Consider the following 14,202-nt stretch of genomic DNA (forward strand, 5'->3'; position numbering starts at 1 on the left):
ATAAAGTCAGTATTTCCCAACTTGTTGGTAAGAGGCTAAGCTAATAAAAAATACCTGCCAATCTTATGCATTTAGCAAATTATTTTATTGGGTGGCTATTTCTAAGTAACACTATTTAAAAGTTTGTATATGAAAAGTTCACACAAATGCGATGAGCTCCTTAGTCTCAAAATTTCCTCTAGAAGAGCAGCAAAACACTCTCCTCCTCCCAAAGAAAAAATTTCCATCATCTTCAACTTCACATGAACTTAAAGCTTCGACAGCTTGAATCATTAGATTTTGATTACTACTTACCCAAGAAGAATGTGCCTGTAGCTATGGGATTTAGCCTTCACTTCTTTAAGTTCTGAAAATAGAAGAACCACCCTTTGGCAAGTTAGATGGCTGCTTCTGCTCCCCACTTCCTACACGAGATTGGCATTCACTTCTCAGCTTCGTTGTCACATAGTAGATTCACTAAATGAATAAGTGAAAGTGGGCCAAACTGGTTCCCATCTTACAGAGCTTATGGTTGAATATTGTATAGCTGACTAAAGTTTCTCCCTAGCATGGGAGAAGACCACCTCACAGTTTCGCTGTCAAAATTCAGGGCTCCAGCACCATTCCCTATTTGTGTGCTCTGCCTGGTTGGTTCCCAGGACTCCGGCCAGGCTGATCAGTACACTTCAGGTAGGGCAACCATGGCAAGAAAAGCCCTGCCTCTTCCATCACAAACATGGTGATGCCCAAGTATCAGGAGGATTCCCAACCCCTCTGATCATCCTGCCCTTCCCTGAGCCATTGCTGCCTCTTGTGACAACAGTGAAGTTCCTGCAGATACATGAGAAGCTGATCCAGATAGGAAAAATGCTGTTTTTCAGGCAGACTGGTTATCTAACCAGACTGACCACACAGATAATCCAATACTAGTGCCAACTCAAAACAGAGCACAGAACTACACTGAACCTGCTTAAGTCAAGCAAATGTGAAACCATACTTGCAGGAAAGGTGCATTTTTTTTAAAAGACATGACTGAATTTATGACTACAGAGTGGTAAACAGGTGGTATAAGCAAGGTGAATGCCAAAAATTCACATAGCAATTTATTGGTTGAGTATGATACCACAACTCTAATTCATCCTGCAGCTGGAGCCTCATTAAGTTCCCAAATAATTTAGAATCCTTAATTATAATTTAGTATCTTAGCTTTTTGTTCCTTCCAAGTCCTCCCTTTTCCAGTTTAAAAAAAGCTATCTCACTGACAGATGAATGTACTTCATGTCAAGCTTCTCTATTAGTCCAAAAAGAATTGAAACTTATTAATAGCACATATTTATATTTATAATACCCTTCACATTTGAGAAACTGACATTAGGCTTCTAATTAGCAAGTTAAAACAAGTAATACATTTATATGGAATAGGTAGGGTGGGGGGAAGGACTGAAAAAGTCCCTGAACATGAGTATGTTTGGAGTACTTTTCTGCTCCAAACCAATGCTGAAGTTGTGCTCTTCCCCATCCCACTCTCCTCTCCCCACCTGGAGGTCCGATTTGAAGTTTTGAAGCCTGTTTGCATTCCACGAGTTACAAGTTTACATTATTCCCTCCCACCACATGTGTGATTCACCTGACCAAATGGTAACACCTATATCTAATGTAGGCACTTCAGGGTTTGTTTTTTTTTAAATAGGAAATGGATAAAATTGTAACTTCTCTGCCAAAAAGATCAAATTTAGGCCACCTAGAACCCGATCTAAAACAACCACACAAATCTTATCTTGGATGTGCTTACATCTCTTCAACAGAAGAGGCCCAGAGTGGCTAGTTTTTAAGATGCTTATGTAAGCGGCCAGGATTGCTGTGCCGAAGTTAAGTGCAGTCGGCCGGGCTGAACTCGCATACCAAGCAGCTGTGTGACCCTGTCAGAGGCAGCACAGGCAAGAGGAAGGATGCGGTTTCACAGTTGGTTTAGGAATATCAGCCTACGCTACTACCAGAAGGCGCAGCCCTGCGCCCTGGCCGGTGCCAGCACCGGCACTCACCTGACCCCAAGGACGGGGGCAGCCCTAGATAAGAACCAGTGACCGGGAAGACAGCAGCAATGCTGGTGGTTCCTCCTGAAGGTCACACGGGTGACCAGGACTGTCCTCTTCCAGTGCAGCGCAGGCCTCACCAGCTGAAGTTGATCATGGAAACTCTTCTCCTCAACCCCATGTTCATCCTGAGAAAAAGATGATCCTGGCTGCACCTCCTCTGTGAGGCCCCACTGAAGACCATCACCAGGGTCCCTCCTTAGCCTTCTCCTTTCCAGGTCAAGCAAAGGCACCTTGCTCAACCTCTCTCCACACACCATGTCACCGGCCTCTAACCAGCTTAGTGACCCTCTGCCAGCCTCTCTGTCAGGAGAGGTGCAAAACAGGACACCATTTTGGATGCAGCCTCACGAGCACAATGGAAGGCAAGAAGCCACTGCCCACGCTCTTGCTAAGGCAGCCCAGCGTGGTCTAATCCTCGCCAGCACAGGAGAGCCCTGCTGCTAACTCAGGCTCCCCTGTCCAACAAGGTGGCAGAGACCTTTCCTACAGACCTCCTGCCCCAGCCCCACCACAGGGGGACAGGCACCAGGCAGCCCAGGCAGCCCCAGATTCCCTGCTCACCCTCAGCCCCAGGGATCTAGACCACCCAGCAGCCCCACACCACCACAGTCCAGCACCAGACACACATCGCCATTTCCAGCTACTCCCAACCATCGCAGCAAAGAGGAAAGCCCTTCAGTGGTGTTGCTACTTTGCCGCTCAGTAATGCTCAGGAGGGGCCTTTGGCAACAACCATCAGGATCTTGAAACAAGTCTGTTCTATTATCACTGCCTCAAAGTAATATGTAGTTACTTTGTCCAATTCAAAGCATTTTGCTCATGGTTATATATATAGCTTTGCTCTCCACATTCATTTCTTTAGCTTTGGATTTGACAATAGAATGAGAACATAAAGCGTCGAGCCTATGCAAATTCAGGGTTTCAGTTTTGGAGCAAGTAGTCCACTTACCAAAATGTTACTACAGTATCTTTACAGAGAATATAAAGTAATCCCCTCAAGTATCCACTCCTTGTATTTTTCCATCTGGTAAACTGATTTCCTGTGCTTTGAGGTAGCTTAAGTTCATACTGCAACTTTAGGGTGTCAGACTTCGCATAACCAAGACAACCTTTTCTGAGTGGTTTTGGTAAGGCAGTTTGAGATGCTGCTGTCCAGTGCTCAGCAACGCCAGGATCAACAAGGAAAAAAAGAAAGCCACATGTGAATTGTTCACTCACAAGCAGACTATATCCTTAGTATGTACCACTGCCTTATATGCTGGTATTCCTTTTTTGGAAGCACGTGTTTGTTCTAAAGCTCTTTCAAAAGGCTCCTGTAACCTAGTATGTACCATGAGTGTCCGTCTCCATCTGAAGAATAGCTCCATTACAAGTGCCTCCACTAACACACAAAAACCAACTAACATGCAAAACAAAAAAATCCGAAAGGTAAGAGACCATGCTTTTCTCAAATCCTAGACAATTTAGTGCTTTATTACCAAATCCCTTCCAACTCTCTTTAGAAATACAGATCCAGTTTAAAAACAAAGCCCTAGATCTACAGTCACCACAGACAGATCCACTTATTACCAAAACACGTCTGAAATCAGACTTTGTGAAGATAAGACATTTCAATATGCAAAGCAAGCTCATTGCAGGATGTGAAAATTGCTGTCACTGTTGATTTCAGAGCTGAAGTAGGTGAAGACAAACTGAAGTGATTTGAGTTGTTAAAAAAGCAGAAGTAAAGCAGTTGTGCTAGCGGTGGTAGAGCACCTTCCCTACCCTCCCCAGCCGCGAGTCTCCAGCTTTTCAACTATGTACATTTGAAAGCCGTCTAGCACAGATCCCACCAGCCAGCTTAAATCATTTCATGTTTCACACAACCTCACTGAGCGAGGCTGCTAGACACTGCTCTAATTTAAGTATCGATTTGCATTGTATTCCATAGGCTTCATGAAGTTTTGCACCAGCTTCATTCCCGAGTGAAAAAAAATTGGTAGACCCAAGCGACATAAAGCAATTTAAAGTGCAATATCAACAGTGATAGCAGTAGCACCTAGATGGAAGTGAAAAAACTCCTGCTCTATATGCATATTAAGATCCTGCTTTAGTCTCTGCTATCTCTAAATAGCCTGGAGAGGTTAAAAAATACCACCCTTTCTCAGATAATTTAAGGGCTAACCATACCTGTCACCTTTTCTACTCATTTCTTGTTACTATCTCCTCTGTCTTACCTAAGTAATAACCTCAGAAAGCAAGTGTGGATGCACAATACGAGCACTTTTTCATTTCCTCCACTGCAGTATCAGAAACCACCTAGACACAGAGCTAATGTGTTTGTAATATTCTTTAATATTTTGCTTAGTGCAAGATCTTTATGGATAGATCCAAATAATCTTTTCTGGAAAGCCATTAGTTGAAGGCTGGCACTCAAACTACTCTCCAATCTATTGTCAGAACAATAACTTCAAGTTCTTCTACGTGAAAAGGTTAATACTCTCTAGGGAACAGTTTCACGTGCGACCATGAAAGGAGGAATGTTCCCACACCACCGAGCCAAAGACTTGTGCTGTTTCCCTCGTGCGAGCCTTGCCTCTTCGCCTTGAAGAGCCCAGGCTATGCACAAGGATTGTGTAACACAAGCCATCTACTGGTGCAGTGAGTAGATGTAAAGAAGCAGAGATGGCACAAAGGAGGGGGGAGTTATTTAGCAGCCCAGGACAGGGTGGAAAAGAGAGTAGCTACCAGGCCACCTCAGCCACCCCATGAAACTTTCCACTCACGGTGACAAGCCACATAGGCAAAGCTGTCTCACTGTCCTTGCAGTCTCTTGGATTATGCTGATCGACACAGTAGCTTCAGAAGGCCATGATAAAAGTGTGCTATAACTTTAGAATATAAAAAAAGCAATCAAACTTCTTATATTAACAGAAGTGACTAACAAGTCTTTTGATCAGGACTTAAGAGACTCCCATCTCTTGAAACACCCACCATACAAAACCAAACGTTTTCCAAGCTTTTGGAGAGTCATGGTGGCCATCCTCTTAACTTTTTACAATATTCTACAAGTATTCCTAAAAAAAGTTTGCAGTAAGCTACAAGACTTCTTTACTGCTAGTAGCTAAGCTCCTTATTTCAATGGAGAGCACAGCACTATGGCTATTTCTTTCTATGGCAGAAAAACTCCATCAAACACAGCTAATGTCTCTTCTTTTCTCCTTTCCCCATATGGAGCTATCAGTTGGTTTTGATTTGTTTTAAATCCAGAGAGATATTCTGATCTGATTCACAGATGAAGTTTATTCTATCATACAGAATTTTTTTTTTTTTTTTTTTTTTAAGAAATCTGCTATCACATAAGATCCAAGATGTCTTGATTTCATTAGAAATGCAGTAGTTCAGGAAGCCAAAGCACACACCACAAGCAACACATCCTTGTATTTGCATAGACACAAAAGCAATCCCGAAAGAACCACATGGACAAGCCACCAGTCATTTGTCGAATAACAAGTGCAAAAAAGGTTGTGTAATCTCTAGGTAAGGACACATTTGTAACACTCCAGCGAAAAGAGCCCTTGATTTTTCTTCCACTGGTGCACATATTGTAAAGGTGATTAAGATCATCTGATTCAAAATCTTAAATGAATACCAAAGTTTGAGTTGCAATGAAGACATAAGCAGAAAAAGAGCACACTGCTATGAACCTTGGGTTGAGTCCCAGAAAGTTAGATAGTTGCGTTAAAGCAAGAGCAGCTGAATCATCTTTCTGCCTCGAGATGGGGTTTGTCGCTATCGACTATGCAGAGCACGGTACATCCCGGGCCTCCTCTTTGTAGACCAGACACTGTACACCAAGTGGTCAGAACCCAATAGTGTTGTATTCCCTGCTGCCACCTTATCTTTCTGCGAATATAAGGGCACAAGTAAGGGTAGCAGATTACAAGTGATTAGGCTCCGCAGAAGTGTGTTTTAAGAACACGTTTTTTTCCTGTGCTCACTGGGAATTCAGGCAGCACCAGCTCGCAAGCAATATTAAAAAAAAAAAACCCACAAAAAAAACCCCTGAGACATGCAGACAGCTTAGTCCACCATAAGCAGGAGGTCATGAAGGAACTTATCTAGGTCCCTCCTCCAAAGCAAAACCAGCCAGAGTTAGTGGCCAGCACCAAAGCTTATCAACTCTGTCATCCTTAAAACACATCCATGCACTCCTTAACCGCACAGTATACAGCTGCAAACAGCAGTAAGGGGAGGGTATACCCTCTTCCTCAGTCCATTCCCCTCCAAAGGCAAGGCAGGTGTTATTTGTCTGTCTTGTAACAGCATGTTACATCTTATCTCTTACCAGACAAAAAGAATTTGTATTTATTTTCAGAGCTTTTTCTGGCTTTTTTTTTAAAAAAAAAAAGCACCTCCCACATTTTCTTTACATTTCTTCTCCCACCAGACCTTTGAAATACAACTGAGAAAGCCTCATAGCCTACTTTGCAATTCACCAAATTAAACTAGTAACACCTCCTGCTGTCATCTGTCAGTTAGAATAAGATTTGTAAGTGGCAGCAGAAATCACTTTCATAATGTTTACTGGAATATGAACAGCCTGAACAGGCAGATCCCTCAAATTTACTGTTCATATCAAGTGCAACCTGTCATGAAAACTAGAAACTCATTTTTATAAACTGTATTTGAAAGCCTGATAATTTAGAAATAAAGGACAAACTGGATGATACAGTTACAAATTACATTTGGTGTGCAAAGATGCAACTGTTCCAAGGTGTTAGTCTAATATTTTGCCTGTTGATTTCATTGTACATGGTACTTTCCAGAAATCCTCCTTCTATACTGCTTGTCATTGCTTCCATCTTCTGTACGCAACTGCCCTGTTTCAGAGACGCTGAACACACTTCTAGTTTTTACATGTGGATACAAACATTTGGGGGGCTTCACGAACAAAAAATCCTTCCTTCCTTATTTTTTATCACTCTGCCGTGCAATTAGTGAATACTGTCTATTCAACCATTTGAAGCCAAAGCCAGGTGAAAACTAACATTAGTGACAGTTATTTAGGAGTGAAGAAATCCATATCTAAAGACAGCCATTTTAGTTAGATTAGTAATTCTTAATGCTTGTGAGAAATACCCATCGTCTACATAAATCATCATAGGTTCACTTTTCTTTTTCAACCAAACAGTATCACCTCATGTCCGCTGCCCTCCTTGTTCTTCAATCAGTTAACTTTGTAAGGAGAAATGAAAATGATGCCTTCAAGAGAAAATTCAACATGTTTGAATAAAAAAAAATAAGCCTACTTGAGACTGTTGTACACAGTATAGCAAGCCAGCAGGCACAACTAATCTTAGCTTTTTAGACACAATACTGCAACCCCTAGATTTTATCTAATTTTTAATTAAAATACTCTACAGAGAAAGATCATTATCTCCCGAACAGCAACTTTTAACAAGCTTTATTATTACTCATTTTAAGACAAGTTGAGAATACTAAAGAGTACAAATTTAAGAATATTGTTGTAATTTTATTGATCTTTTTGGATGAAAGTAAGCATGCATTTCTGTCACAAAATCTGCTACACATTCAAGTAGTCTTCCCTTATTTCTCAAAAGATATTTACATTTCAATGCCCTAGGGCTAATCATGGCTGTTCATTATTCTGCATTAGATTAAATTTTGCTAACTCAACAAACCGACTTCAACTTTGAGCAAATGTGCAACCTTGTTGCACTACTGTTATTTTCCCTTTACAAACAGAAGAGAACATATATTAAAATAATCAGTTCAAACACTGAAAGACATCACTGAGGTCACATTTCAGTGGTAAAGAATGCTCAGTGTCATTAATATTTAGTCTACCTTAATGGAAGAAATTTGAGTTAGAAGATACTTCAGGTTATCTTGTCCACCCTTATGTCAAGGGAGACTTGCTTGCTATGGCACGTTATTGATTGCTTTGCCAAGTCCATTTTGAACTTGTCAGTTAATATTGAGTTCCCAGCTCTAAAATCTTAAATGTTGGCAAAGTGAATTCTTCCAAAGCATCCATTTTTGAAGGTGGATTCAGCAGATCCGACCCTACGCTTCATCCTTCTTAATATCTGCATCTTATGACTATCTCCAGTTTATCATATTATTCTTTTCTGAATAAACTCACAGGGGGAAAAAAAAAAACCAAACAGGTAATTACTAGACTTTCATGACTAGTAATGAGCTGCAGGACATTTACACGCCTCTCAGCTTCCTGTTAAGCTTCCACACCATGATTTAGAGGTTCTCAATTTTAATAGCTATCAGAAGTTCTCTATATTGTGGTCCATGAAAGAGTTACTTTCTAAAAGAGATTGTAACCTTAGACTACAGAACATTTTAATTGGTAGGACTGCTCACAGATTATTATTCGTGTGTATTACATGAATGGGGATCCTTTGCTTATATCATCTGTACATAATGCAACTTTGTAAGAAACCAGTACACAGTTTACCCAATGCTAATGTGACACTAGTCTTGCTTTCTGCTCTAAGTTCCCAAACACGTCTGCTTAATGTGCAATAGTGAGTCACTGTATGTGTGCATACACAGACTACAGCCACAATCCCCTTCAAAATTAGTTTTGACTTGTATCATTTCAGTTATCTACATCATAAGCAGCATTTTTCTTTGAATGCATTGAAGTAGTAATGTTGCAATTCAGCACCGAGATAGCAATATTGACTGGAAAAACCTGCAAGTGTCTGTACACAACACAGGATCCCTGTTTTCTCCAGAAAACCGAACCTGGGTGGGTTACCCTAATGAAACAAAAGAGCAGCAATACACCAAACGACCCAATGATGCTGTTACACTTCAATGTGAAATTTTCGTTCTGGAAGAGTTTTTTTCCTCACTGAATTCAGTGACCACTTTTTCCATCAACACCAAGAGAGTTTCCATTCATTATGCCATAAGTCCTAGTGCATTGGATGCTATTCCTGCCAAAAGAGCCAATACTTTAAAGATACACAAGTTTACTTCTGTTGGAATTCAAGGATTTGCTCCAAATGGCACAAATCACAAAAACCTCTAACCGGCAAAAAAATCCCAAATGACACTGGCTATAGCCACACTTTCTACCTTCAGAATATACTGTTATGATGAACCAAGGAGTTAACAAGTTACCTAACCAAGATCTTTTCATGCACCTAAAAAAACCCCACTATTTCAACTCAAATTCATTAGGGACCCACAAGTGTTTTAAAGATGAAGCAGCTTTTGGACAGGCAGTGGTTTTCCAAAGGCCCACTCTGCTGCTCTCCCCAGCAAGTCAAGACTGACAATCACTAATCACGCAAGACACATTTTCACAGGTACATTTGGCTTGGGACTTCATTCCCGAGAAGGGACACGATCTGAATATTCACCCAGCTAGTCACCCCTCAAACACTGTTAAGCTAGACACCAGTGCAAACACATGCTCGGAATGACGGGTTGAGGCAAGGAGTAAGGTATTATCACTGGTTCCTTTTAAACAGACCTTGAGAAGAAACCTCAGCACTTGAAGTTACAAATTTAAGATTGCTGTAGACAAAACATATTAAGGATTTCTGTAACGGGGATCTTAAACGACAAGAAAAAAACGCCTGAAATTTTGTTACTGTGCTTCTTCCTTTCCCCCCTCGCTTCTCATGCACTTTTTAAAGCGAAACGGAAAAGAACATTTAAATATCAGCAAGGATTTACGCCGAACGTGGAACATGCAGAGCACTCCATAGGTTCCTACTACAGCTGTGCAAATAGGTTGCCCCTCGGCTTAAAAAACCTGGGACAGACTCACCCACAGCTCCCGATCTCCAACCGCACCTCCGGGACGAGGCCGACACCCCCACCCTCCGGCCACACCACTCGCACCGCCGGACGCCGCGCTAAGAGAAAAGCTCCCGAAGACCGGGCGACCATCTCTACCCGTCACCTCTCCACTACACATTCCCCCCGAAATCCTAAATCCTCCCGACCTCAGCCTTTTCCGACGGCAGCCCGAGGGGCTGGGCGGGAAGCCCTGGCAGGCGGCGGCGCGGACACCCGCCCTCTCACCGCCTCGCTCCGCTCCACCGGGAGCGGCGAGCGCTCCCTCCCGCTCCGGGCAGCGGCCCACCCGCCCAGCAGCCATCCCCCGGCGGAGGCTCCGGCCCGCTCCCACACTCACGTGGTGCCACATCCAAAGGTTACATGCACCGCCGGGACGAGGATGACACTGCCGCCGCCGCCGCCGTTAGAGGCGCTTCCCACCGCGGAGCGGGTCGTCCCCGCGCGGGTCCGCGCTCACTGCGGGCGCTCCGCGCTGCCGGCTGCCGAAGGGGCGCCGCATCCCTTCCCCGGTCGATGAGCAGCCCTGGCCAGGCATCGATAAATCAAAACAGACCGCCCGCTCCGACGGAGAGCGAAGTACGATCCAGCCGCGGGCAAAAACACCGCCCTGGGGGCGCGGCGGGCGGGCAGGCGAGGGAGCAGGAGGCGGCGGAGGAGGCTGCGCGGGTGCGGGGCTCCCGGTCCCCGCGGGGCGGCGGAGAAGCGTCCGGGATGTCGGTGTCGTGCAGCCGCAGCGGGCTAATCCCGGCTACTTAACCCGGCGGGCGGCGGGGGCTGAGCACCACCTTAATCCGCGGCGTGTGCATGCCCGCCCGCCCGGGGCTGCGGCGTGCCGGCCCTGCCCGGCCGCGGGGTCCATGGCGGTGTGGCGGAGCCGCGCCCGGCGGCTGCGCTCCCGCGGAGGCTCAGCCCCGCATCCGCTGCCCTCAAGGTCACGCCGCGCCCCGACTGCACAGCGGCGGCCAGGTGCGCCCTCCGGTTACCTGCGGGGAAAACCGGCGAAAGCCGGGGAGCCCGGCACCCCGCCCCGCCGCGGCCCCGCTGCCGCGGCCACCGCGCTGCACCAGCCGCTCCGCCCGCCGCCTCTCCGGGCGAGTCCAGCCACGGCCCGCAGCGGGAGCGAAGCAGAGCAACGCTGCACCTGCCGCCGCGCCGCTGCCCGCCCCGGCCGGCGGAGAGGAGATCCGTCCCGAGCCGCCGCCGCCGTTCTTACCTCGGTGCCGCGGGGCCGACCCCACCGCCCAGCCGGGGGCCGGGACGAGGCGCCCGTGAACCTGCCGCCGCCCGCTCGCCGAGCGCACAAGGTCCCCGCGCTCCCCGCCCTGCCCACGGCCGGCCGGCCCCGCCGCGCCGCCCCCGCCCTGCGGCCGCGGGGGGGAGGGAGGGCGGCAGAGGGGGCGGGGAGAAGCGGCGACCGAATTGGGGAGGGAAGAAGGGAGGGAGCACCGGCGCGGGGAGAGCCGGGGGAGGAGGAGGAGGAGAAGGAAGGGGGGAGGGGGGGCGCGGACCGCCCGCCCCGCCCCCGTCGCCTCACCGGCAAGAACCAGCGACTCGCCCTCCAGGCAGGCGCTCCCGCCGCCGCTCCCCGGGGCCCGCCCGCCTCCTTGCCCCCGCGCGCACCGGGTAGCGCCGAGCGCGCCGCCGAGCCCCAGCGCCGCAGACCAACCGCTACAGGAGCCGGGCGCCACCGGGCAGGGCGGGGCGGGGCGGGGCGCAGCGATCCGCCCGCCTCCCTCCTCCTCCCGCCCGCCCGCCGCGGTCACTCACTCGTTCGCTCCCACCGCCCCCCTCCCCTCCCGGCGCCGCAGCCGCCGGTCCCCGGCACCCCCCTCACCGCCTGCGGAGAGTCGGTCACGTGACGGGGCCCCTCGCGCGGCCGGGGAAGGGGGGTCCCGACGTGCGGCGTCTTCAATGGGGGAGGGGGAGGAGGGGCGGCGATAGGCACGGCGCCTGCGGGGGCGGGGCCCCGTGCCTCGCCTCGCCCCGCCCCCTCGCCGCCGCCACTGGCGGGCGGGAGGCTGACGCGCTTGTTTCCATGACGTCGGCGGGCGGGGCCGCGGCGTTTGATGGAGCCCGGCGGGCTTCGGGGGTCGGTGACTTTGCCACGAGCGGCGCCCGTGGGGCGGGGCGGGGGGGGGCGGCGCGTCCCGTTCCCCCGCCCGTGGGTCGCGGGCCGCCGCCGGCGGGGCCGGGGACTGCCCCGGGGGGGGCGGAGATCCCGCGGCGGCGGGAAAGTTCGCGGTCCCGCGGGGGAGGGGAGAAGCGGGCGGGAGCCGGGCGCGTCGGTTGTCCGGTTGCCCCGGTGGGCGGGGCCGCGCGCCGGGGCCGGGGCTGTCCCAGAGGCGGTGGCGGCGCCGTGAGTGGAGGCGTGACCGCGCGGGGCCGCCCTAACGGTCCGCCGGCGCGCGCGGGGCGCGGTCCTCCCCTGCCCCAGGGGGCGCGGGGGCGCCGTGCCGCGCCCGCCAGGGCCTGCGACGGCCTCGCCTCACGGGCTGCTCCCCCGCCCCCGAGGGCGGCCGGGCGGTGCTGAGCGCCGGGGTCGGTGCCTGTGGGAGCGGGGCGGGCCTCATCGGCGCGGGAGCACGGCGGAGCCGGGGCGAGGCTCTGCTGCGGCTGCAGGGGTGAATCGGGGCGCGCCGCGGCGGGAGGTGGTGGGTCCCCTGTTGCGCGGGGCCGCTGAGGTCCGGAGCGGCAGGAACGAGCGCGTCGCTCGCTGCCGGTGGTGGAGACCGGGGAGCAGCGGGTCCAGCCTCCCATCAGGCGTGCCCTGGCAGCCCCCGCCGGAGGACGGGGAAGGTGTGCGGGCCGCAGGTGTTCAGCGCCTCTCTGCCTCCAGCCCGAAGGCTCTTGGGTTGGAGAAAGCAAAATAAATGAGGTTGTGAACGACTGAGCCCAAGTGAGTCGTCCGCGGATGCGCTCGGTGTCAATAACAGGGCTGGGAATGAAACTGGAAATAAAAGACCCTGATTTCAGTTCTCCTCTTCCAGTGCAGTAGCTCACCCCGCCCCCCCAGTGAAAAATCCCCATCCATAAACCGTATGGGATTCTCTAACCCCTTTGTGTTGTTTTTCGAGCCTAGTTTTTGACATCTCACCCACCCCTCTGTTGGGCATCTCTCTGAAATGGCTGACCAGCTGTGCCACAGACTGTCAGGTTCTTTGAGCCAGCCATAAATACCCGGCTTCTCTTTTGTCACCTTTCAAATACCACTGCTGCCAGAGCCAGTGCCGCAAAAGAAATGAAATGGAGAAGTTCATGTATTGCTACTGTTGCAGACCCGAGATGCTGCAGAGCCTAGAGGGTTAAAGCAACAGGATGAAGTCAGCACAAAACAGCCCACAAGGACTGGCAAATAAATAAATCATCCTAACTACGTTATTGTCATGGCTTGCTTGAGCTTCATTGTCTCTTTCTTCCTTACCTGAATGCCTGTTTCATTTTTCTCCTTGTTCAAGAGAGACAATCAAAAGAGACTGTGAGCAGTAATTGGCTCCTGCCCATTTTGGATGTTGCTAAAAATACTACCTTACCTCTCCATATCTAGAGGTCAATTGAAAAACCAAAATACTGAAGTAAGCAACCCTGCAGACTGTTCTGTTGAGGAGATTTCTTGCATTTCTTCCCAGAAGAAGAATATAAAACTATCTGAACACAATAAATTCTCTTACATTCTGTCTGCCGTTCAGCACCCTTCTCTGCACTGATCACTGCAGCTCAGCGAGGCTTCCCCAGGCACTTGGAAATTGCATTTCTCGATACAGCTTTGTAAGACTGGCAGATGTGCTCTGCACAGTTCTGTACTATCTCCTAGCTCTTAGGCAGGCAAAATTAGCTTTGGTACAGCTAAGAAGGAGATGATGTGTTTAACGCGTTGCAGTTTGGGTACATGTCTGTACCTGCTTCCTTTTGTCTTGAGGGAAGGTAGGTAGGTTGTGCTTCAGTTCTTTGTCTATGAAATGGGAATAGTATCCTATTTTTTTGCAGGAAGGAAGCAAAAGTGGGAGGGGTACATATCAACATTATTTTTTTGAGATACTGTTATGGTAGAATTCTCTAAGAGGATACATTTTTCAAGGCACAAAATAGTTATTATTTAATGTTCCTCTTACACTGATGTATGAGGATAGCATAAAAACATGCAACACGTTGACTGAAAGTACGAAGAAATGTCTCCTAGCTCTACAGAATCTTCTCCTTGAGGATTTCAAAATGTTTTCCAAATTAATCCTTAAGCTACAATAGTCTTCATGATTTTTGTGAGAAAATAGGCACTCCTCCTATTTCTAAAGGT

The 14,202-nt window shown here is 48.8% G+C and overlaps 1 protein-coding gene across 1 annotated transcript; it reads right to left on the bottom strand.

The window, feature by feature from the left end:
• Positions 1-11,819: 11,819 nt before the first annotated feature.
• Positions 11,820-12,668, bottom strand: LOC137664017 (proline-rich protein 2-like). Its single transcript, XM_068401740.1, has one exon. It carries the CDS (start codon positions 12,666-12,668, stop codon positions 11,820-11,822), a length of 849 nt encoding a protein of 282 aa, XP_068257841.1.
• Positions 12,669-14,202: the final 1,534 nt, after the last annotated feature.

The sequence above is a fragment of the Nyctibius grandis genome, chromosome 5, assembly GCF_013368605.1.
Source record: "Nyctibius grandis isolate bNycGra1 chromosome 5, bNycGra1.pri, whole genome shotgun sequence".
Taxonomy (NCBI): Eukaryota; Metazoa; Chordata; class Aves; order Nyctibiiformes; family Nyctibiidae; genus Nyctibius; species Nyctibius grandis.